The 26650-nt window shown below is 41.3% G+C and overlaps 1 protein-coding gene across 4 annotated transcripts in view; it reads left to right on the top strand.

The window, feature by feature from the left end:
* The window catches only part of LOC124793147 (uncharacterized protein YJR142W), a 287324-nt gene that overhangs the window by 37427 nt on the left and 223247 nt on the right, over positions 1 to 26650 (top strand). For all 4 annotated transcript variants that reach the window (XR_007016578.1, XM_047257999.1, XM_047257997.1 and 1 more), the window contains one exon: positions 3127 to 3257. Coding sequence is in view for 3 of the 4 variants with exons in the window: in XM_047257999.1 (XP_047113955.1) it covers positions 3127 to 3257 (131 nt within the window). In the remaining variant the exon portion in view is untranslated. The remainder of the gene's footprint in view (positions 1 to 3126; positions 3258 to 26650) is intronic.

Here is a 26650-nt window from a genome sequence, read left to right as displayed (position 1 = left end):
ACCTCATAGCCTTTAAACGGCTTTGTGCCCATGTTCGCTACCTTATCAAACAAAGGAAGGAGGAGTGTCGGGAGAGATACGTCTCCACCATTGGATGCCACACGGCACCTCCCCAAGTCTGGGCAAAGATCAAATGTCTTTTCAGGTACCAGGCCCCAACAGTTGTCCCCGGTGTTCCATAAATGGCAAGTTGTGTACCGACACAAACACAGTTGCCGAGCTCCTGGGCCTGCTCAAGCCTCTGCATCGGAGAATTACCCCCCCCAGCCTTTCACACACTCAAATGGCGGCTGGAAGGGAACCTCCTCTCATTCACTACATGCTGCAGTGACTCCTATAACGCCCCATTTACAGAGTGGGAGCTCCTCCGTGCACTTGCACATTGCCCCGACACAGCTCCTGGGCCTGATCGCATCCACAGCCAGACGATTGAGCATCTCTCATCTGACTACAAGCGACATCTTCTTGTCATCTTCAGCTGGATCTGGTGCGATGACGTCTTTCCATCGCAATGGCGGGAGAGCACCATAATTCCGTTGCTCAACCATGATAAAAGCCCGCTTGATGTGGATAGCTATAGGCCCATCAGCCTCATCAGTTCCATCTATGTCCAGGAGAATGGAGTCTCGCAGGGTTCTGTATTGAGTGTCTCTCTATTTTTAGTGGCCAATAACAGTCTAGCAGCAGCTGTCGGACCCTCCATCTCACCTTCTCTGTATGCAGACGACTTCTGCATTTTGTACTGCTGCTCCAGTACTGTTGTTACTGAGCAGCGCCTCCAGGGAGCCATCCACAAGGCACAGTCATGGGCTCAAGCCCTCGACTTCCAGTTTTCAGCCGCTAAGTTGGGTGTGTCATGCACTTCTTTCGGTGTCGTACCGTTCATCCGGAACCCGCACTTTACCTTAATGATGATACACTCACTGTAGGGGAGACATATCAATTCCTAGGACTGGTTTTCGATGCTCGATTGACTTGGCTCCCTCATCTTCGGCAGCTTAAGTAGAAGTGCTGGCAGCACCTCAATGCCCTCCGTTGCCTGAGCAACACCAATTGGGGTGCAGATTGCTGTACACTGCTGCAGCTCTACAGCCCTTGTCCAATTCCTAATTGACTATGAGAGTGTGGTTTATGGTTCGGCAGCACCATCAGCATTGCATTTAATCGACCCTGTGCAACACTGTGGGGTTAGATTAGCGACAGGAGCTTTTAGGACGAGTCCAGTGACCAGTGTACTGGTAGAGGCTGGTGTCCCTCCACAGCAGATCAGATGTGCGCAACTGCTCACCAGTTACGCAGCACACTTTCATAGTTCCCCTGAGCATCCGAATTACCGTCTCCTTTTCCCACCCGTGGCAGTCCATCTCCCGCATTGGCGGCCCAGATCGGGGATAACGATTGTGGTTTGCGTGCAGTCCCTTCTCTCTGAACTGGAGTCCTTCCCTTTACCACCTCTACTTGCGGTCCGTTCACGTACACCTCCATGGTGTAAACTTTGGCCGCAGCTTTGTCTGGACCTTTTGCATGGCCCTAAGGACTCCGTTAAACCCGCCGCTTTCCGCTGTCACTTCCTCTTGATTCTTGACGTGTTCTGTGGCTCTGAAGCAGTTTACACTGACAGCTCAACGGCTGATGGTCACGTAGGCTTCGCATATGTTCATGGAGGACATATTGAGCAGCACTCCTTGCCAGTTGGCTGCACTGTTTTCACTGCAGAGCTAGTGGCCATATCTCGTGCTCTTGAGTACATCCACTCATGCCCTGGCGAGTCATTTCTCCTGTGCACTGACTCATTGAACAGCCTACAAGCTATCGACCAGTGCTACCCTCACCACACTCTGGTAGCGTCCATTCAGGAGTCCATCTATGCCCTGGAACAGTCCCGCTGTTCCATGGTGTTTGTGTGGACCCCAGGACACGTTGGAATCCCTGGCAACGAACTTGCCGACAGGCTGGCCAAACAGGCGACGTGGAAACTGCTTCCGGAGATAGGCATCTCCGAAGCTGACCTGTGTTCTGTCTTACACTGCAGGGTTTTCCAGCTTTGGGAGATGGAATGGAGTAACAGCACACACAACAAACTGCGTGTCATTAAGGAGACTATGAATGTGTGGAAGTCTTCCATGCAGACCTCTCGCAGGGAATCAGTTGTCCTCTGCCAGCTCTGCATTGGCCATATGCAGCTAACACATGGTTACTTACTCCGTCGCGAGTACCCACATCAGTGTCGCTGTGGCTCCCACATGACAGTCGTACACTCTTGCAGGACTGCCCACTTTTAGCCGCTCTGCAGCAGACTTTTAACTTTCCCAGCACCCTGCCTCCGGTGTTGAGCGACAATGCCTCCACAGCAGCTTTAGTTGTACATTTTATCCGTTAGAGTGGGTTTTATACTTCTATGTAGGGTTTAGTGCATGTCCTTTGTCCCTATGTGTCCTCCACCCTAGTGCTTTTAGGTATAGGTTTTAATGTATTGCAGAGTGGCTGGCTTTCCCTTTTTATTCTTGTGGTTGGCCAGCCACTGTAATCTGCTTTCATGTTTTACTCTCTTCTGTTTCTAGTGTCTCTCCGTTGTTTTCTTGTCCTCTTTTGTTCCTTTCAGTGTTCGTTGCCTTCCCTTCGTTCTTGTGGCTTTTCCTTTCTTTCCGTTTTGTGTTATATGTTTCGTCCATTTTATTCTCACACTTGTGGCATTGTTTTATTAGGAACAAGGGACCGATGACCTCATAGTTTGGTCCCTTCTCCCGCCTTTAAACCAACCAACCAACTTCAGTCTGCTGTTTATGACATTTACTTTATACCACTTTAAATTATAATTTCATTGATAAATTTCTAGTATTCATTCTGGTTATATTGATGCAATGGAATGAATTGCTTAAATCCTCTAAGGATTTGCCTTGAAATAATGTAAGTGTTAGATTATGTCAGTGAAATATTTGTACTCTTTCCTCACCTCCCCCCACCCTTCCCAAATTTTCTTCAGATGGCATTTGTAAAAAGCATTGCTGGAGTTCTTGTACTGTTGTGTTTCTAAAATGTGATAACTGGTTGTCATATTAGTTTTAATGGTAATTTAATTTTTTTCTGAAGAAACTGAGAAATCAAAAAATACATGCTGTTTTTCAGGTTTATTTGGAATTCGTAACTATGGTGTTGACATTAATGGGTATGTGAGGCATCCAGAGAAGGGACTGTGCCTTTGGTTGCAACAGCGCTCAGCAACAAAGCAAACATGGCCTGGAAAGTGGGATAATATGGTATGATTTTCCAGCAGATTTGCCAAGATTGGAACCCCATTTATAATACAAAAAAACTCATAAAATGCATTGTTTCAACTTATGGCATGGTAGGTCAGTAACACTGTTTGGTCATGTAGATCACGAAGAGCAAAATGGTATTTTTCTTTTTGAAGCTTTGTAAATTAGAGTATGCTCTACATCTCCAGACTTGTAACGTGGCAAATATTGTAGGTTGCCCAGGATCGAGTTATTGGTTATCAGCAACACCTGAAGATCAGTAGTATATATTGGCAACCTCGACAGCCTCAGTAGCAGTGTTTGAGAGACTAGGAATTTGAGCTTGTGTAAGCCTCTGGAATAGTTCTAATGCAGCTGCATGAATTTGTAGTTTGTAAAAAAAAAACTTAAAACATGCATGCTAGATGTCTTAAAATATTTCCTGGAAGTTACTTCTTTTCGTAACAGTATTCAGATGACACTACTGTAATTTTTGTTTAAATCTTTTGTATTTTTGGTGTCACACATTTCAATGACAAATTTGCTAAGGCTGGTATTACACTATCAAATTTCTTTGTCAAAGATTTGATCAAAGATGTGATCAAATATTCCATCAAATATATTTGACAAAGATCTTTGACGTAGCGCTAGAAGGGGTATGACACTGTCATCGTATTTTACGTCAAAGTTCAAGATCGCTGACAACAACAACTTGTTATTAGCTGCAGCAGTTGCACGTACCACAATTGCACTGTGTGCACATGTGGAAGAGAAACGGGGGGAAAAAAGGAAACGTACCTGGGTGTAGCCGTGGGTTTTACGACGACACGATAAAAGCATTCAACAAAATTTATTACGTGAGCTTATAGTGGAGGACGTCAAGTCGTACATAAATTACTTAAGAACGGATGACCATACATTTCTGTATGTGCTCAGTGAAGTGTATCCTCATATCACAAAGCACAATATTCACTTAAGAACTGCTACTTTTGCAGAAGAGAGGCTCACTTTAACACTCAGATTCCGTGCTACAGGAGAGGGTTGGGTTGGGTTGGGTTGGGTTGGGTTGGGTTGGGTTGGGTTGGGTTGGGTTGGGTTGGGTTGGGTTGGGTTGGGTTGGGTTGGGTTGGGTTGGGTTGGTTGGTTGGTTGGTTGGGTGGGTTGGGTTGGGTTGGGTTGGGTCGGGTCTGGTCTCCAATCGTCGTAATCTATTTTTGTATTCAGGGTGCCTCACATTGTAAGGTGCCTCTTCAGCTTTATACATCTCTGTTAATTTTGTAGTTGTTTGTACACACCAATTGTATTTACCGGCAATGTGGTTCATGGTGTGGGTTCCTGTAGTCATGTACTAGTTCATGAACCACGGGCAACGTATGAGTGGCCAAGTAAGTGGTCTCGACAGTCAGGATACCAGTTACTTTGGAATAAGGCTGGGCATCTCGGACATATTCTGAGTCGTGGTCACCTTTCTGCTCATATGGCAAAGACTACCAAATCCACCAGTTAGTCCCTCAGCCGTTAGGGGTAAAACCCAATGGGACTCGGGGCAAGTAAGGCTAGCAACCTGCTTCCCTGGTACTTTAAATATGATGCTGGCAACAATCAGAGCAAAATGCCTCGGACCTTTGGAGGTGACGGAGTCCTACCTCTAACAGACAAACCAGGGACTCCTAAGATACGACTTGGCAAACAAATGGTAATGAGATGGGGAGCTATTAATATCAATGGGGGCTACTCTGGGAAGAAGGTAGAGCTGACAGAGGCTGCAAGTAAGAGGGGGCTGGACGTTTTAGCTGTTAGCGACATTCGGGTATAGGGTGAGAAAGAAGAGGAAGTGGGAGAATACAAGGTCTACCTGTCAGGAGTCAAAGCAGGAAAAGCACAATGGGGTGTAGGGCTTTACATCCGGAAAGAAATGGAACCCAGCGTAGTTGCAATAAGGTATGTAAACGAACGACTGATTTGGATAGATTTGACAGTGTCTAGCAAGAAAATTAGGATTGTGTCAGTATATTCGCATTGTGAAGGGACAGATAAAGATAAGATAGGTAGTTTTTATGAGGCACTCAGTGATGTAGTTGTTAGAGTAAAGGACAAGGACAGTGTTCTGCTCATGGGTGATTTTAATGTCAGGATTGGAAATCGAACAGAAGGGTATGAAAAGGTTATGGGTAAATCTGGAGAGGATGTGGAGGCCAACAGGAATGGGAAACAACTATTGGATTTCTGTGCCAGTATGGGCTTAGTAATCACAAACTCCTTTTTTAAACATAAGAACATTCGCCGGTATACTTGGGAAGGCAGGGGAACCAGATCTGTCATTGACTATATAACAACAGATCAGGAATTCAGGAAGGCTGTTAGGGACACACATGTATTCAGGGGATTCTTTGATGACACTGATCATAATTTAATCTGCAGTGAAATTGGGATTGTGAGGCCAAAAGTGCAGGAGGTCAGGTCCATATGTAGGAGGATAAGAGTGGAGAAACTTCAGGATAAGGAAATCGGGCACAAGTACATAACAGCGATCTCAGAAAGGTACCAGTTAGTTGAATGTAGTCAATTACAGTCATTGGAAAAGGAATGGACAAGGTACAGGGACACAGTACTAGAAGTGTCTAAAGAATGTCTTGGAACAGTAGTGTGTAAAAGTAGGATGAAGCAAACAGCTTGGTGGAATGACACAGTCAAGGCAGCGTGTAAAAGGAAAAAGAAGGCGTATCAAAAATGGCTACATACTAGAACTCAGGTAGACAGAGAAAGTTATGTTGAAGAAAGAAACAAAGCCAAACAGACAATTGCAGCGTCCAAGAAGAAATCTTGGGAAGACTTTGGAAACAGGCTGGAGACTATGGGTCAAGCTGCTGGAAAACCATTCTGGAGTGTAATTAGCAATCTTCGAAAGGGAGGTAAGAAGGAAATGACAAGTATTTTGGACAGGTCAGGAAAACTGCTGGTGAATCCTGTGGATGCCTTGGGCAGATGGAGGGAATATTTTGAAGAGTTGCTCAATGTAGGTGAAAATACGATCAGTAATGTTTCAGATTTCGAGGTAGCATGGGATAGGAATGATGATGGAAATAGGATCACATTTGAGGAAGTGGAGAAAATGGTCAATAGATTGCAGTGCAATAAAACAGCTGGGGTGGATGAAATTAAGTCGGAACTCATCACATACAGTGGAATGTCAGGTCTTAAATGGCTACACAGGATACTTGAAATGGCCTGGGAGTCCGGACAGGTTCCATCAGACTGGACAAATCAGTAATCACACCAATCTTTAAACATGGAAACAGAAAAGATTGTAACAACTACAGAGGTATCTCTTTAATCAGCGTTGTGGGTAAAATCTTCTCAGGTATTGTTGAAAGGAAAGTGCGAGTATTAGTTGAGGAGCAATTGGATGAAAATCAGTGTGGGTTTAGGCCTCTTAGAGGTTGTCAGGACCAGATCTTCAGCTTATGGCAAATAATGGAGAAGTGTTATGAGTGGAACAGGGAATTGTATCTATGCTTTATAGATCTAGAAAAGGCATATGATCGGGTTCATAGGAGGAGGTTATTGTCTGTTCTACGAGATTATCGAATAGGAGGCAAACTTTTGCAAGCAATTAAAGGTCTTTACACGGATAGTCAGGCAGCAGTTAGAGTTGATGGTAAATTGAGTTCATGGTTCAGAGTAGTTTCAGGGGTAAGAAAAGGCTGCAACCTGTCTCCACTGTTGTTCATATTATTTATGGATCTTATGTTGAAAACAATAGACTGGCTGGGTGGGATTAAGACATGTGAACACAAAATAAGCAGTCTTGCATATGCGGATGACTTAGTTGTGATGGCAGATTTGATTGAAAGTTTGCAAAGTAATATTTCAGAGCTAGATCAGAAATGTAAGGACTATGGTATGAAGATTAGCATCTCCAAAACGAAAGTTATGTCAGTGGGAAAGAAATATAAACGGATTGAGTGCCAAATAGGAGGAACAAAGTTAGAAGAGGTGGACGGTTTCAAGTACTTAGGATGCATATTCTCACAGGATGGCAACATAGTGAAAGAACTGGAAGCGAGGTGTAGCAAAGCTAATGCAGTGAGCGGTCAGCTACGATCTACTCTCTTCTGCAAGAAGGAAGTCAGTACCAAGATTAAATTATCTGTGCACCATTCAATCTTTCGACCAACTTTGTTGTATGGGAGCGAAAGCTGGGTGGATTCAGGTTACCTTATCAACAAGGTTGAGGTTACGGATATGAAAGTAGCTAGGATGATTGCAGGTACTAGTACAGGGCTTCACAACATATGTGCTCGTGGAGCAAGCTGTGAGCAGCCAGGCGCGAGCACGGAGCAGCGCGAGCATGCTACCCGCACTACCGGACCAGAGTAGAGAGTGGGGAGAGTCACGTGGGGCACACAACAGCTGCCGCCAGTCAATGTAAATCTGCGGCCACCTGCAGGGATATCACTCACGAATTATTACTGCGACAAACGAAACAAATAAAGGAGAATGTACACGTGCCACATAATTTTATTAGCTTAGTGTATGCCTCTACATTCGTATTAATTTGTGAACTGTTACATAATAAAAGGTGTCTCTGAAGTGTGGGATTCTCGGTTATCTTGTACTTTTTGCCCTTTACAATTGTGTCTATGTTCGGAGTAATTGTTCTGGTGCACTGTAGGCGCAGCGTGCAGTTTAAATTTCGATCAGACAATGCGTTTCTCAGGCGCGTCTTGTTACATTTCATTCCAGTGAACAGTTGTTCACAAACATACGTGGAACTGAACATTGATATTATTGTAGCCGCCAGTTTGTGCAAATGAGGAAATCTATCCTGAGGGAAGTGTCTGCAGAATTCCAAAATGTTTTTCTTGTTCTGAAATTTGTCTCTGTATTCTATGTCACACTGCAGGTCAATATGTTCTAGTTGCAGCTCAGAACGAATCTCTTCAATATTCGCTGAATATGGAGAGGAGAACAAATCAGAATCACTGTCTAGCGCTGTCAGATCTTGAAAGCGTTGATCAAATTCTTCCTTACAGGCAACTAAACTATGTGAATAACGTTCACAGTCTTTGTGAACATCTTGCATGGATGATAATTTAGGAAAATGAGCTAGATTTCCTGTTTCCAACTGACTCACCCAAAGTGTCAATTTCATTTTAAAAGCTCGTATTCGATCTATGAAATGAGTAATTAGCAGATTTTTACCTTGCAGTGAAATGTTCAAAGCATTCAGATGGCTAGTTAAATCTGCTAAGAACGTGAGATCACATTTCCATGAAGGCTCTTTCCATTCAGGAACACACATGTTATTTATTTCCATGAACATATTGATCTCATCTAATAGGGAAAAAAATCGATTTAATAATTCGCCACGACTAAGCTGTAATAAGGCAGGCTACCATACTGGCTTTCTACATCCTCAAGAAAGCTTTTAAATTGCCTATGTTGTAGCCCATGCTACCTTATATAATTGGTTGTATGAACAACAACACTCATCGCATTTTTTAGAGTGATACTCTTTGCACATAAGTTTTCCTGGTGGATTACACGGTGAACGCCCCTTATTTCATTCAGCACGGTCAGTTTTTTCATTTTCTCCTTCAACAGCGAAATGAAACCTGATTTCCCCCCCCCCCCCCCCCCCCTGTCATCGCTGGTGCACCGTCTGTAGACACTGAAACTAAAGAATTCCACGACAATCCTGTATTTTCAACACTTTCTTCAACACTACTTAAAATATCACCTCCGGTTGTAGTGTTCTTCATGGCTACTACATCGAGGAGCTCCTCCCTCACCTGAAGATCTCTATTAACACCTCTAATAAATATGGCAAGCTGCGCTGTTCCAGTGATATCAACACTTTCGTCCAGAGCTAGAGAATACGCCATAAAATCTTTACAGATATTTGCAAGCTGGCTCTGGACGTTGTCTGCCATGTCCTGTATGCGACGCATAATGGTCATGTTAGATAATGGCACAATCCGAAACTTTTCAACTTGAGATGGACACAAATGTTCTGCTGCATTACCAAACATTCTTTTATTAAATCACCATCAGTGAAGGGGCGCAGGGATTTTGCTAAAAGCAAAGCCATTTTGTAACTCACTCTGAGAGATGCCTCAGTTGATTTTACTTCGTCGTCCAGATCTTCTTCGAATAGCTTCCTTTTAAGTTTAATAACTTCCTGTGCATGATCTGGTCCATCACATTTTCCACTTCCGTAGTCTTTCGCGTGGTACAACATATAATGTCGCTGCAAATTAAATTTCCTAAAAGAATTCTGCGTTTTGTGACGTACTAAACATTTTGCAACACCATCTTTTACTGTAAACAGATACAATTCCTCCCAATGGAGGTTGAACTGCGAAAACATGGTTGGGGTTACACAAAGGCGACTTGACAGGATTCTTAACCTGCGAAGTGACTGTTAGAGCTGATCGTAGTACTTTAAACATTACACAGTCGGCGCGAATTCAATAGGCACGCTGCGGCCCCGTTCAAATGTGTGCGCGCATTTCCCCTCCCTCCCTACTCCGCGACCTTGCACCTGCTCACAAGCACGTGCCTGAGCAGACGCGAGTACTCGTGCTCAAAACCGGCCAGTTGTTAAGCCCTGTACTAGTAGATGGGAACAATGGCAGGAGGGTGTCCACAATGAGGAAATCAAAGAAAAACTGGGAATGAACTCTATAGATGTAACAGTCAGGGCGAACAGGCTTAGATGGTGGGGTCATGTTACACGCATGGGAGAAGCAAGGTTACCCAAGAGACTCATGGGTTCAGAAGTAGAGGGTAGGAGGAGTCGGGGCAGACCAAGGAGAAGGTACCTGGATTCGGTTAAGAATGATTTTGAAGTAATAGGTTTAACATCAGAAGAGGCACCAATGTTAGCACTGAATAGGAATTTTATAAGGGGGCTATGCTCCAGACTGAACACTGAAAGGCATAATCAGTCTTAAATGATGATGGTGGTGATGATGATGATGTTTATAAAAACACTCCAGACGACAGAACGCTGCAGCGATGCTAGTGCTCCATGTGATAACATGTCACATTGCAGTGAACAGAAAACAAGCGACTTCTTTGATCAAATCTACAGTGAGGCCCTAGATTTGATCAAATATTTGACGACATTTCACAAAGTTCCCTATTACACCATCAAATTTCTTTGACAAAGATATTGGACAAAGAAATTTGATAGTGTAATACCGGCCTAAGGAAGCACACTGCACAGCCAGGGTTAAACATATTTCCAATTACACTATAAAGCAAGTCACTGGAAATCAAAAACAATAATGCTTTGAAGATGTACATATCACCATCATCATTAATTTATGGCATTCCATAGTGTGACACTGGGGCAGATGTTAGTATCATACAAAAGAAATTTTACAGTTGATGAAACGAGTTCCTTAAACTCATGTTTGTACGTTTGATATTATTGCCTATGGTGTTGTTTTAATGTAATGCACAATGATTCACATTGAAGTATGCTCAGTAATATAAAAGAATGGTATTACCATGTCAAGAAATTGCTTGGTTTACTACTTATACAATAAAAACATTCAAAAATTAGCATAATTGTAACACTAAAGTAGAAATGAAGACTGTTACAATTACAGGCAAAACTGTTTTGTAGATTTTTCTAGAAATCAGTTTTTTGTTACAATTTTTATGAAACAAATAAAATATTTTTTACTTGGAACAGCAAAGCATTTATTTTCCTTTTGTATCAGATTATAACCAAGTATCAGCAGAATAATGAAGAATTCCATTCCAGATGAAAAGCAGCAGTAAAGTTAGCAGATTGTGTTCCTGTTTCGTGGATGTAAATATAATTTTTTGGTGTCCCTGACTTCTTAAAAAGCACTTTAAGCACAAAACACAACTTCAGCAGTGGCCCAAGCATTGTTTGAGTTGTGCTCAATTCAGTGTCTACACTTTTCTCGAGTATTCACGTGCTCAGTATACTTCCCTGTTGTGTTTCTAATTAATAATGATGCTGTAGGTTATTCTAATCACAATAGCAGAAAACATTCAAACGGTTGGAAACAGTCCACTAGTATTTTTCATTGTAGTTTCAAGTGTTTCCAATAAAACTCAGTAGCTTACAGTATATTTTCTGACAGAAGTGCTGAGTTTAATTTCAGGAGACGAAATTCCAGTGCTGTCAACAGGCACGGCCAATTTCCTTCCCCGTACTTCCCTAATCCGATGAGACCGATGACCTCGCTGTTTGGTCTCTTTTCTCAAAACAAACCCCAACCCAACTATCAACAGACACATTTTAGAATGGAAAAACTACCCCCAACTTACAGAATTATTATTCCTTCCATATGGAGGAAAGAGGGATATGTTGGGAAGGCTAGAAAGGAAGGGCATATCTCTCAAAGTGTAGATATAGAGGGATTCACCTATTGTGAGGATGAACGGAAACAAAGATGTAGATGGAGGCTTCTGAGAGCATAGAAAGTCAGACTGTATATTGGTAAGCATTTTTCCAGCTTTGGTCCAGAAATGACAAGAAGACAGAGTCTAAAACAATAGATGGATAGAGCAGGAACAATGAGAAGTGGAAGGGATAGTGAAATTAAAAACTGGAAAGGAGAGAAAAGTAATCAAAGAGTAAGTGAGATAGGATGGGGAACATTTATAAGAAAGCAACAAAGTAAATGAATAAAATATAAAATAATAATAAGTAAGTATTGTGGGACTGTTTGTAAATGTATGTCAAATCCATGAGGGTGTTGGGATCTGAGGATATATAAGTGAGCAAGTTTCCATTCCAGGGTTAAAGGAAACTAGTATCACTTGGGAGGATCAAAATAGTCCTTGTGGTGCAGCAGGCATTTAGAATGAATGAGTCACACTGCAAATCATGGTAAATAAATGGGTATTGAGTGTCCCCAAATGGAATTATGTCCATTCATACACTCTTCACTTTAGCGTTCCTACATAAATTTTATTACAGTGTTGCAGTAAACAAATGTAAACTGGTGAACAGTATGTGTTACCAGTTTGGGGCCAAATAAGGGTGGTAGTGGGAAAGACTGCAGAGGTAGGAACTGTGGAATATGTATAATGCTTTGAGAATGTCATATGGTTTGACTATGATAAAAAAGTTTTTAGGAGCACAATGGATGGCAACAGTGTGAATGATGTGAGAAGGCTCTTATTTCAGGGCATGACTTTATCTGGTCACAGCCTTGGGAAAGCAATGTATTGAGCTATTCAGGGTGTGGGTGGTAGGAGGTGACAAAGGGAATGCTTACAATTTTTTTAAAAAATGGTAAATAATCAGGGGGTAAGAGATGAATACCCTCTGGGAAATCTGTTTAGATGAGATGTGCTCCAATTTACGTGTGAACAGTTATTGTGACTATCCCATTGTGACTGGCTTCAAAGCATCCACCAAATGCATCTCGGCCTAGGTAAAGCAGTACCTCCTACGCATCACATAGAGCCTCCTATCGTATGTAAAACACACCATCCACTTCCTGGACCATCTGAAACCCACTCCCACTCATCTCCCACATGAAACCTTCTGTGTCACAATCATTGTTACCTCACTCTACACTGACATCTTGCACACACATGGCTTCTGAATCCTAGAACATGATGACACTTGGTGCTCACTTGAAAATCTACATAAATCCTCATCTATTTCAACTATCCACTGTCATCCTTACTCAAAACTTCATCATATTTGAAGGCCAGACCTACAGACAAATCAGAGAAACCAATGTGGGAACTTGTTCCCGTGTGTTATTCGAACCTCGTGTATCCCGCCTGGAAGGCGGCGCGTGGGTCTGCTCCTGTGATCTGCAAAATAGGCCGAATGAAGGAAGCGAGTAGGAGTAAGAGTGGTGAAGCACTTCGGTACTGCAGTTAAAGATGTTTACTATAGGAAAAAACCAGCTAATAAATGGTTACATAACTTTGCGATGATGAGCACGTAGGTGCAAGCCATATTCCCGTCGTAAGTAGTACAACGTCTCAATAGCAAGCCAACACACACTGAAGTTGAAGCGACGTTTCCAGGCCGTCTGCCCTTGATGAAATGGGCAGAAAACAGAGCGGCACTCGTTGAGCTCCACAGCGTCGGCTAGAGGGCACTGTGGTCGGCATAGTTCGTCCACTTTCGTACTGCCAACCTACGAATGTGCACTTACGCCGTGGCATCAGAACTATTGATACCACAAAACCCTTTTGTGGATCACTTCAGAGAGGCAATCCTGAGGACCCAGGAGCTGGGATGGGCCCCATGGCTTGGTATAGATTTATTGATGACATCTTTGTAGCCTGGACCCACGGTGCATGACAACCCATTCACTTCCTGCAACAGGAGCAACACCTTTACCCAATTCAAACACACCTTCATTGAGGTTGACTTCCATCTCATTGAAGTTCACATGCAAACCTCAGCCCTTAAACTTACTAACAAGCAGCAAGATCTGCACCTTGCCAGCTTCAATGCAAACATAACTGCACTAACCCCAAACCTTTTAAGACGTATTCCAAACACCTCAAGCGACTTTACACTTCTCCAGGTACCCACAGATCTTATCCACAAACAAATCTGCCATATACTAGCCACTTCTCACGCTCTGAGTATAACAGCTTCCACTTCCAACAAATTAGAAGTACCCACTTGTCAGTCAAGCGTCAGATAGCTCAGCATATTACTCTGTCGAGGCATTGACTTTTTAAGGCAAGACCTGGAATAAGGTAGTCTCTTCCTTATTACCTCCCCCTCCCCCCCCCCCCCCCCCCCGACACCGACACACACACACACACACACACACTCTACCCAGCCATCTTCCATTGCCCTTGCTAACCTCCATCCTAAGCTAGTTAAACCATGTGACATTCCCAAACCGTTACAGTTATTCCTGTAATTGTTCCTGTTGTAAAATCTCATCATGCTCCCACCCACTGCCACCTAGTTCAGTACTATCACTGATAAATCATACAGTGTAAAAAGCAAACCATCTGGAGAAAGCGCACATGCTGTTTACCAACTTTACAGGTACTCACTGCAAGCTATTTAAATAGCAAGATCTTCACTAAATTAGAAGTGCATATGACTGATTGCAGAAGAATTGTTGGATTCTCACTGCCACCCCACCCGATAACTGTTTCTTGCAAATCTGTAAGTAGGTGCTTGCTCTCCATCATATCCTCACATCTCCAATAGAAATCTCTACTTAACCTACAAAACCTCCAATAAAATACAATTTTCTTTCCTACTACTTTCTGAAATAATATGGTTTTTGTAATTTTATAATTTTCTGAAATGTATTTTCAATTTGACATAATTATTTATTACTACGCACACACTTTCTGGTCTCTGCACAAATACCGTAGGCCTGTTCAGTTCCAATCTGTATGATTACACAACATAACGAGTGACAATACAGTGAAGACTTGACTTTATACTAATATAGCATGTTTGATCAGATAATAATAAATATTTATTTTAGTTTGTTGCAAGCTTTAATTTTATATATGAGTATTCGGATCCCTGTAAGTATTTTTAACAACTTAGGGTCTCAGTAATTAGATAAAGCATTTTGCTCGTTGTAGAGAGCTCATAGAATTTAGCTATAGTGACAAGGTAAAAGACTCTTGCACTATGCAAATTGGAGCCCAGTTTCTTTTGTTTGAAAGCATAATGTGTGTAAAATGCAGGCTGTAAACTAGAGTTTACACATAGCTCAGCTTGAAGCAACCATGGGTGTTTTGTTAGTCTTGACTGTATGTTTGTAATTTGAGGTATTCAGTTTACATCCAGTCAAAAGCATAAATTGTTTTATTTCATTGGGTGTTTCTCCATTGTGCCAGAATAAAACATGAGTCACTCAAAATAATGTAATAATGGAGCACAATATTTTATTGTATGCAGCAGTATTTTGTTGGCATTTTTAAAGCACTATTTGCAAATCATTTAGGTATTTCCTGCTTATGTTGTATACAAACAGGTTTTAGCTTTCTGCTTCATTTGGCAATAAATCATTAGTGCATATTATGGAGGAAAAAAGTACAGATAATCTGCTCAAGTATGAAATGTTGTGGTGCAACTAATGCTAAATAAAACATTTTTGTGTTTTTCTGTTTAGTGTACAGCAACATAATGCCTATACTGAAATAAAATTAATTACAGTAATAAAGTGACAACATAAGTTAATAATGCAGCAATTTATGTATCAGTGAATTAAGAGCTGCCACCAAACCCCTTTCTTTAGTCCCGTGGGATACCTGATTTGCAGTTTGACATGATCTGGCCAGTACATACTTCACAATTCACAATACGGTCCACTAAAAGTAATTTCTATTCTGTTTCACTTGCAAATAGAGTGAGGGAAAAATGACTGTTTATATACCTCCATACAAATCCTAATTTGTCTTGTCTTGTGTTTTCAGTTCGTATGTATGTTGGGAACAGTACATAGAATCATCCTGCAGTCCTCTGCAAATACTGGTTCTGTAGATTTTCTCAATAGTGTTTCCCAAAAAGAATTTTGTCTTCTCTCCAGGATTCCCATTTGAATTTGTGAAGCATCTCAGTAATATTTGCTTATTGGTGGAACTTGCCAATAACAAATGTATCAGCACATCTCTGAATTGCTTCAGTGTCTTCCTTTAATCTGACTTGGTGGGGGATCAAAGACATTGGAACAGTACTAAAGAATGGGTCGCAGTGAGCTTAACTTTCTTAAAACTCTTCCAACAAATTGAAGTCAACAGTTTGCCTTCCCTACTACTGTCCCTATGTGCTCATTCCTTATCATATCGCTTTGCAGTAGATAAGGGACAGTTAAATATGTACAGTAAACAATGCATTTTTACATTGTGTATAATTTTCTATTTGCTAAAATTACAAATGTGACTGACTATGATTTATGCTGGGTGGCACAGAGAAAGAAGAAAATTGGAAATAATTATAAAAAAAATTGAAAGAGCAGTACAGATCTTTATTTGAGGTTAAAAGTATGTTGTACGAATTTGAAAATTGCATTAGGCGTAACTATTTAAAAATGACATTCATCAAATGCTGTCTGTTTTGCCATAAATATTCAGTAAGTCATTGCTTTATGTTTTACAGAGCACAGTGCAATGTTTCACTTGAGATGTTGGCAGCTTCATTTTTCGTCTATACATTGAGTCAAGTGGGGGTCCTTGACCTGGTTTGGTGCCTGACACTTGTCAGATATCTGCTTAAAAAGAAGTTAAAGCTGGCTGTGGTGGCTGAAGGATGCTACAGGAGCCACAAATAAGTATTACTGCTCCCAACAACTGTCTCACAGTGTGCAAGGTGGCTGCATCCAGTGGAAATCAGATGTCCTAAATGCCAAGATTTGGAAATGTTTGTAATCTTGGAACCGGTAACGTCTTTAATTTTTTGAAATAACATTCAGACATCACAGTGACAGCAGTGGCTCATTCATCCTCAAGGCAGTAAGGATGTCACCCCACAACATAACTGTTCTGTCAAAGTCTGGTGTGAAATTGTAAGCTATAAACAGAGCAGTAGTCATCATAAGCTGCACACTTAATCTATGCCAGTAGCAAAACCAGGACAATCCGGAAACAAGCCAGCGTCATTGTACTCATAGTAATGCGATGCTAGGCAGAGTATTTCATACAGCATGGCACTATAGAATAATTACCCCCCTAGGTGCCATAGCTCCATTCGAGATGTGCGGCCCAAGTGGCATGCCGGTTCTGCCACCGGCAATCACAGGTGGCAGTTGTAGTGAGGTGCAACATCTCTTGGGTCAGTATCAACATCTGCTGTAGGTGGCAATATTAAAATAACACTACACACCATATGATAACTTTAGTACTACATAATGGATGCTTGCGAAGCTGAGCAGGGCTTCCTTGAGCCCAGTAATGAAAGATCTGTTTATTCATGTAAACAGTTAAGGAAAATGAGCTTCATTAAATGAACAAAGATTTTGAAGGGAGTTTGCTTCCTTGATGATTTTAACCAGCAATTTATCACAAATTTGTAGGTTCAAAACAGTCATAAAGATTTAGTTGTTGCACAGTCATAATTTTGTATTTTACAACTACACTGTGTGACACGTTCACCCCACTTGTGCCACTCTGTGTTATTTGAGTTTATCTTAAACAGAATCTACATTTCTATTGAACAGTGAAACTATTTTTGTATGGACCCTGTTTTTTTTATATATATATATATATATGTCTGCTTGTGTCTGTATGTGTGGATGGATATGTGCGTGTGTGCGAGTGTATACCTGTCCTTTTTTCCCCCTAAGGTAAGTCTTTCCGCTCCCGGGATTGGAATGACTCCTTACCCTCTCCTTTAAAACCCACTTCCTTTCGTCTTCCCCTCTCCTTCCCTCTTTCCTGATGAGGCAACAGTTTGTTGCGAAAGCTTGAATTTTGTGTGTATGTTTGTGTTTGTTTGTGTGTCTGTCGACCTGCCAGCACTTTCATTTGGTAAGTCACATCATCTTTGTTTTTAGATATATATTTCCTACGTGGAATGTTTATAACTATATATATATATACACACACACACACACACACACACACACACACACACACACACTCTGCTGTTATGGTTGCAGAAGAGAGAGGGGAGATGTTTGTATACTTGGCGACACTGTATTCTTGCACAACTGCATCAATGGGGCTTTCATGGCCGCCTCCCCATTTTCATTCGGTCTTTCCTGTCTCAGCGGTTTTTTCGGACCCGCGTTGGTAACACACTGTCTGATCGCTTTGAGCAAGAGAATGGTGTCCCCCAGGGCAGTGTTTTAAGCGTTACCCTCTTTGCCATAGCCATCAACAGTATAACGTCTACAGTGAGGAGTCCAGTACAGTGCTCCTTATTTGTGGACGACTTTGCTGTTTTCTGTTCCTCCTCCAGTGTTGCAACCGTGAGCCGTCAGTTGCAGCTAACAGTGCAGCGGTTAGAGGAGTGGGCTGCAAAGACGGGTTTTCGGTTTTCTGCCGAAAAGTGTGTTTGTGTTCATTTTAATCGTTCTCGTCATCTTTTTACTTTGCCTACCTTGCATATGGGGGATACTGTCCTACATTTTAGAGACACAGTGCGGTTTCTGGGCCTAATTTTTGACTCCAGGTTGTCATGGTTGCCACACCTACGTGACTTGAAAGCCAGAACGCTGAAGGCACTGAACATCCTCAAGTGCCTCAGCCACAGGTCTTGGGGCGCGGACAGGGCGCGTCTCCTACAGTTTTATGGAGCTTTTGTGCGTTCACGGCTGGACTAGGGGTGCACAGTATATGGGTCAGCGAGGCCACCTTATTTGCGGATCCTTGACGCTGTTCACCATGCTGGGATCTGACTGGCCACAGGTGCTTATCGGACCAGTCCTGTACCCAGCCTCTGTGCTGAGTCTGGTGAACCGCCACTTACCATCCAGCGGCAGCTCCTGCTGGTGCGCCAGGCTTGTAAGTTTCTTGCAGCTCCCAGATCGCCTGCTCACCATCTTGTTGCCCATCCACCTCTGGACCGCCTTTTTTCCCGCCGTCCCCGGGCTACGTTGCCGTTTGAGATCCGTGTGCAACGTGTACTAGAGTCCCTCGGTGTGGAGTCTGTACAACCCCAAATCCAAGGTTTTAACCGCCTGCCACCCTGGTTACTGAAGAGGCCCGGAGTGATTTTAGATTTATTGCAGTACAAGAGAGATTGCACTCCTGCCACCGTTTTTAATGCAGCATTTTCTGCCATTTTATCTGAGCACCACGACTATGTAGCTGTTTTTACGGATGGGTCGAAACAAGGGGATTCTGTTGGTTGCTCAGTTGTTTTTCCATATCGTGTCCTCAAGGTCCGACTGCCTCAGACTTTTACTGTCTTTGATGCAGAATTGTTTGCGATCTTGCGGGCACTGGAGCACATGAGACATTCTTCCTCTCCTAAATTTCTTGTCTGTTCCGATTCACTCAGTGCCCTTCACTCATTGCAACGTTTGTATCCGGCAGACAAAATTGTCCAGACCATCCAGGATGCCCTCCTCCGACTACAGCGACTGGGGAAGGTTGTAGCTTTCTGCTGGGTTCCGGGGCATGTTGGCATTGCTGGGAATGAAAGGGCAGATCTCACAGCCAAGGAGGCGTGTCTCGCCCCACAAGTATCTCAGTGTGCTATCCCCTTGCACGCACTCACCTCGCTGTTGAGCTCACGGGTCATGCGTCGGTGGGAGGATGAGTGGCAGGAAGTGACTGACAATAAGCTCCGTATAGTCAAGCCCACAACGCGTGTGTGGTGTACTTTCTTTCAGCCCCATCGACGGGACGAGGTTCTCCTCACTCGGCTTCGAATAGGCCACAGCCCTATGACGCACGGCTTCCTGCTCCGGCGAGAGGACCCTCCAATTTGTGGTGCTTGCGGCGTCCAGGTCACTGTGCGCCACGTTTTATTGGATTGCGTTTTATTTTCTGACCAGCGGGTCGCGGCTGACTTGCCAGCGGACCTGCCATCTCTTTTAGGCAACACTCGGACGAATGTGGTTAAAGTTTTAAAGTTCTGTGCCCTGTCAAAGGTTTTTACAAAGATTTTAGGGAGAGGATTTTAATTTGCTTACTGTGTGACAAGCTCGCCCATATTTTATGTAAGTGGCCAGCTAATAACAATTTCCTGTGACATTCTTGTTGCTATGTTTCCCCTTTCCTTAGGTTTTACTTTCTTAGGTAGCATTTTCCTTCTTTTCCTGCTTTGTTTGAGTGTGTGCTTTAGTTTTCTTAGGTCTGTCCACATTTGTTCCTTTTAATGTGTGTCAGGGCGCTGATGACCTCGATGTTGAGCGCCCATAAGCCCCAACACACCACACCACTGTTTGCAGTATATGTTACATATGCGTATGCAAGTGAGGCAGTGTGTAAAAAAACTAGATTTTAATATTTCTTACGTGCTTCCCCCCACCATCTTGGATTAATGGTGGTTGATATAGTTACATGTAAGATCATACAGAGGTGCTGAAAGGTTGCCTCTTGTGTGCCCAGTGGTGGATAAAAGCAAAAGTAAATGAGGAATGCATCAAGCAGCTGGAAGAGGTGAAAATGTAGTTTCAGAAATAATGTCAGAGTTATAGCAGTACCTTCATGGATCAAGAAGCAGAAATGATAGAAAGGTTGGGGTTGTCAGCTACTTGTGAAGATTTTATTGGATTTACATGTCATATGGTATTGTTGGCTGGGAGGCCCCATTCCAGGAGTTTGGTCGCCATATTGCAAGTCCTTTTTAGTTGATGCCACTTTGACGAAAATCTTCATAGACGCATACTTTTTTATAGTTAATACTAACAAGGAGAGGTTCCCAGTGCTGTGCTCGACTTTTTGAAACTACCTATATGGTGATGTAGGTTAAGAACCCAGGTATCACACACTGCAGCCACTCATCCTGTTGGGCTCTCATTTGTGAGTAATTGGAGGGGGACTGGTATTTTGTGTGACACTTAATAGCGTTAAAAAAGTTGCATTATGTAGTCTGATTGTCTGGTATAATGGATGGGGTAACAGCTTAGCATGCGGGATGTTGGGGGTTTGAATCTCATCAGGTGCAGTAAGTTTTTTATTTTCTATTTTTGAACTTTTACTGAAATGACTCTGATCGCCATTCTTATTCAATTAATTCAGTTAAATGTAATTTTTTAAATTGCATTCCTTTGTCACAGAGTTTTAATCACAATATCCACTACTTCATTCGCTCTCATTTTTCTTCCTATCATTCTTTCTCCACTCAAAATCTTTTTTCATATGTTTTCAATTAATTTTACATATTAATTTCAATTTAATTTCTTTTGCTTTCTCATTTTTGTCCACATTATTTGCGCTTATTTTATCTGTTTCTGACTTTGCTTGAATTTTGTTTTGCTTATAAACTTGTTTTCATTTAAATTTTCGTCTGCATTATTTTGTCCTCAGTGCAGTTGGCATTTAGGTTATGTTTTAAATGTTTGTTTGAAGATTACTGTGGAAAAAAATAGCATGTCTGGTAACAAAAATGCATTTTTCACGCCATTTCACAAGTCTAGATAGATTAATTCGTCTTTTGTTTTTAACTGATGATTGGAATTTTCAGATACTTGAGTATTATACTAGATAAATATAATGAAATTCATATTCACAAAAATTCCAATTGGAAAAAGAATGATATAAAGAAAAAGAATGAAACAAATGAAAAAGTTCATATGGTGATTAAAATGATGTGACAAAGGGCCAGAAATAAAAATTACATTTAAACCAATTATGGAGGTAGAGGTACAGATACTGAGATAAAAGCCTGTAGTATCCAGATATTGATGAATTTCGATAACAATTTAAAAACAAAAATTTACTGCATCTGATGAGATTCGAACCCCCAACCTCCTGCATGTGAAGCTGTTATCTTATCAATTATGCCACACAACCATACTATATAATGCAACTTTTTGAATGCTGTTGAGTGTCGTGCAAAATTTTGAATTTATCGTCAATTACTTGCAAATGAGGGCCTACCAGGTTGAATGGCTGTGGTGTGTGATATTTGGAATCTTAACCTACATCACCGTATAGATAGTTAAAAAAAAAGGTCAATCATACCACTGGGACCTTTCCTTGTAAGTTGAGAATTTCACATTTTATTAATGAAGTAGACGACGACGACTTCAGTAGTAGAAGACATTAAAATTGAGATGCGCAGTAAGGCATCCTCAGACAACATCAATGCTGTGTTTGTTTTCAATATGTCTATATTCCTTCAAGTACTGACAGAGTATTCCATAAAAGCAGAAGAAAAATTTTGCATATGGAGAAATCAAGCTCTTGAAAATTGAATACTTACTATAGCATGTGTTATGTCACGTAAAATATTCTAGAACATTCTTCTGATTCAGTGAAAACATTCTTTATCACCTTTAATGATGTACCGCTGCACAAACTGGGGTAATATGAAAAACCAATGTATTTGATTGTTCTTGTGTCATAGTAAAATTTTGGATTCAATAATTTAAAAGTGTAGACTGTAATCATTTGTGTGATACATGTTTGAAGACAAGGAGAATGGATATGGAGGTAGAGGTACAGATACTGAGATAAAGCCTGTAGTAACCAGATATTGATGAATTTAGTGCAGTGCCAGAGTGATGAAAGCATTGAGGGAAGTATTGTTGATGTCATTCAGAGGAGCAACATGCACAGATCCTGTCCAATTTTCATGCTGTCTTCAGATTTTAGTAATTATGTGGCTGATATTCCCAAGTATTATATTATCTGTGAATATGTATGTAGTTTAATCGTCCTTTTGTCCTATCCAACCACCTCCAATGAATCAAGTTTTGCACAGATTTTTGTGATAGAATCAAACTAAGCTGAGCACAGACTGAGCTCAAGGTACAAAACTTTCATGACTCATTAACTTTCAATAGAAGGGTTTCAGATTGTCCTGTGAGTTATACACCAGTTTAGGCCAATTTTGCGAACACTTAAAACTGAAAGTATAGTAGTAATCGAAAGGAGATACTAAGATTAGAATCAATATTTTTTGTGCTCTTCACACTCAAAATTTCAAGGCTGTGTTATTCGCCACTGTCATGTTACATAATTTCATAGTTTAAGAAAAATCAGTTTGGTCAATAATTCAAAAATTTTGTCACTGCAATAATTTTTGAATAAAGTTTACTGAGTGCCTATTTGTAAAATGAGTGGAAAAGTTATTTGTTGTCAATCTTATCAAATTTGCATATTGCTAAATACTACCACCTAGTGTTTTTCCTTACTTTTGTTTCATTAGAAAAAAGCAGTTTTATTTCTAGAACAGGTTTTGTTGGCTTTGGGGACCCTCTGGATAAGACTTCGAAAATGAGCTTCAAAATATTACAGCCAATCATTCGCAATGTATCATTTTAATGAGTGCAGTCTTTAATGTGACACGAAGTACAGCTTTTGCAAAAAGTTTTACTGCATTTATATAAAAGCCCACATAATGCATTTGCATTTATGCTTGCCGTTTTGTTTGTGTTGTCTATTTCTTCTTGATAGACATATCCAATATAACCACCTACTGTTTAAGATTACCAAATTTTTTGGCAATTTTATTTGAAACTGTAAATTTGAAAGCCACTTGTGGTATAGATAAAATTTTGGAGCAAATGTTTACATTTGCAAATTTCACCATTCAAAGAAATTCACAATTTTAGTTTCAAATCCTTCAATAGGTCATAATCAACGAGGACCTGGCATTGCTGATAATAAGAATTTTGTTGTACAAATGTGTCTTGTCTTGAACTCACAAGAAAATACAATTTCCTTGCAAATATTACTTTGTACTCGATAAATTTGGTACTTTATGTAGCCTTGAGAACTTTTTTAGAGCTACTGACATTCTAGAGTAGAATGGCAAAGACCTATACACATGAGGCCATCTTTCTCCAGTTGGCATTTACTCATTACCATGTGAACCATTTGATGGTCATAACATAGTAGAAGTTTCTGGTGAATGTCATTCTGGTCTATTGAGCACAGCTTTTGTGATCTTTCCTGATTCATCTGCTCTTGCTTGACTAAGAGGACGTAAGACCATTTTAATAACGTGAATCATTTTTATGAAAGCACTACAGCAGTGTTCTTTCAGGAATGTGAACTGAGTGAAAAACAAGGTTTCATGATAGAAGCAGATCATTGAATCTCTCTTTCAAGGTCATACTGAGAGTGTAATTGCAGCATTCTTTGTAGGTCAAAGTGTAGTTCATTCAGTGATTCAATTACTTCTTTTACTACTACTGAAAAGGCCTAGTTGTCCAACCAACCAATTATGAGAGTTGATAGGTCCTCCAGGCCAACATGTCCTACATTAAATAATTTTAATGAGACACCTTTGTAGTACACACACTCACATTGAAGCTGCAAGTAAACAAACCATTTCTGTTTTCGTTCCGGCTTTCACAACTAAGTTTGTAACTTAATTGCTCAGTGTATTGACGGACTCAAAAGTGTCCAGGTTTTTGGTTATAATTCAAAAATGGAGAACGGTCTACCACTCACTTATAGATGATTTGTGCAAATACACTTAAAGCACCAGACATCCACACACAATTCCAAACACATGTTGGCCAATGTGTGCTGTGTTTTAGCTGTTGTTGGCAGCCACCAACAATTATCACCCTAACAACCATGCTACCAACAACAATTAAGCCACAACACATTGTCTGGAAACTATTATGTGTGGATATGCCTAGTACTTTAAGAAGTACATTTCTGCAATAATGTTGAAGCAAGTGGCACCCCATTCACCTTTTTGAATTATAACCAAGAAATTAGTCACTATAAAGTTCAGTGGTACACTATAGTATACACACATGTTCTTATTTTAAACAAAAAAAATTAGTTTAAAGTCGGTACTATGTAAGTTTTTAATGGGGCTGGATCTGGAACTTTTCATATGGCTACTTACAAGTCGCCATTCATTTACCAAAATATTACAAATACCCCATCCCCCCCTCCCACATCTACCCCTCCCCCCTTTCCTCATACAAATTATTGTACACCCTTGACTAGATGTTAGGTTGGTAACTGTTGGAGGCTGCCCCAACAAAATGCAATGCACATTAACTCTCTCTCTCTCTCTCTCTCTCTCTCTCTCTCTGTGTGTGTGTGTGTGTGTGTGTGTGTGTGTGTGTGTGTGTGTGTGTGTGTGTATTTCTTAAAGAAGTACATTTGTGCAAAATCATCTTCAGGTGAGTGACAGCCTGTTTTCCTTTTTGGATTATTTCCAGCCTGGGTTTTCACTGTCATAATAATTTCTCAGTTTTGCTGAGATATAAATGTACATAATTAGAGCACCGAAAAAAAAGCAGAAAAATCCATCAGACATTAAATATAACAGCTGTTTGCGAATATTTGATGATAGTATTTTCAAGTTTTTTAAAGTCTTAAGCGGAGGGACTCAGAGACAAACAAAATGTTTTCTACTACAAGAATACTTGATTTTTGTAATGAAACAAAAGGTAATGTATATAGGTGGTAATATTTAGTAGTATGACTTCAAAGTATCAAAATATTGTAATGTACTCAGGTACGTTTTATTTTAAAATTCTAAAAAAATATTTGTTTTTAATGAATGTGTATCAGTTCCATAAATGTTTTAAATTTCTCAGTTAAACTTAACCCATAAATTTAACTAAGTATGCTGGTGGTGGAGGGGAGGATTTGGATGGCTCACGAAGTGAAGCAGCCATTGAAATCAAGCATGCCATGTTCATCTGCTTATTGTGCCACAGGGTAGTCTTCTGTGCTCTTGGCCACAGTTTGGCAGTGGCCATTCATCCTGGTGCAGAGATGGTTGGTATTCACATCAATATAAAAAAACTATGCAATGATTGCAGCAGAGCTGGTATATAACATGGCTGCTTTCACAGTTGGCCAGGCCTCTGATGGGATGGGACAAGACTGTGACAAGACTGGAACGTGAAGTGCTGGGTGGGTGGATTGGGCAGGTCTTCCACAGGGACAGGAAGTGGCATAGTGATGGACCAGGATCTTATGGAGGTTGGGTGGGAGATGGAGCACCACTTTAGGAGGGGTGGGAAAGATCTTGGGTAGGATGTTCCTCATTTCAGGGAATTCCTGAAAAGTGACTAGGGGGTGATTAGGTGGGAAGGGGTTTGGGAAGGATTACAGTGGAATGGTGACGTGAACTATAAGAGACAGGATTCAGTTTTGGGATTGCTACCCTGTGGCACAGCATGCAGCTGAACATAACATGCTTGATACCAATAGGTGCTTCACTGTCTAAGCGGTCTGGATCCTCCCCTCTACCATTAGCTCTTCTGAACTGCACAGATGGGAGTTTTCCTTACAACACAGTCTCCATTCCCGAAATTATCCAGGCCTCAAACTCTGATAACCTGCTGACCCCACACCCTCCACCCAATATTTGTGTGCCCTCCGTCCCTATCACCTCCTCCCTATTCTCATCCCCTCACCTTCTTTGTATGTCACCCTCTGCCAATGCATTTGCCCGTCTTTTCCCTTTCCCATTCCTCTCCTTTTTCATTCTCCATTCTACCTCCCCCCCTCACACACAGCATGCCAGTTGGCGGTGTAGCCCTGCACACTCTGCAAGACAGTGCTCTTTCCTGTACACTGACATCCCTTCCTCTTCCCCGTCCCCTCTAGGTAGCTGCATCTGTTTTATGTGGCAGCTGCATTCTGGTTCGAGCTGCCGGAGATACCGGTCATGTGTGCATGAGGTATGCTTGCTTGTGTGTATGATCATATGGGTTTTTCCTTTGCTGACGAAGGCTTTGGCTGAAAGCTAATGTGTAAGTGTCTTTTTGCTGTGCTTGTCTGCAGCTCAGCATGTCATCTTTACAGTGGGTGGAATATATCTTTTCCTTAGATTGTTTATTCCGACCTGGACTTTCCGTAAATTCAAG

The sequence above is a fragment of the Schistocerca piceifrons genome, chromosome 1, assembly GCF_021461385.2.
Source record: "Schistocerca piceifrons isolate TAMUIC-IGC-003096 chromosome 1, iqSchPice1.1, whole genome shotgun sequence".
Classification (NCBI taxonomy): Eukaryota; Metazoa; Arthropoda; class Insecta; order Orthoptera; family Acrididae; genus Schistocerca; species Schistocerca piceifrons.
Note: the sequence above shows the minus strand (reverse complement) of the source record. Positions and strands in the feature narration are given on the sequence as shown.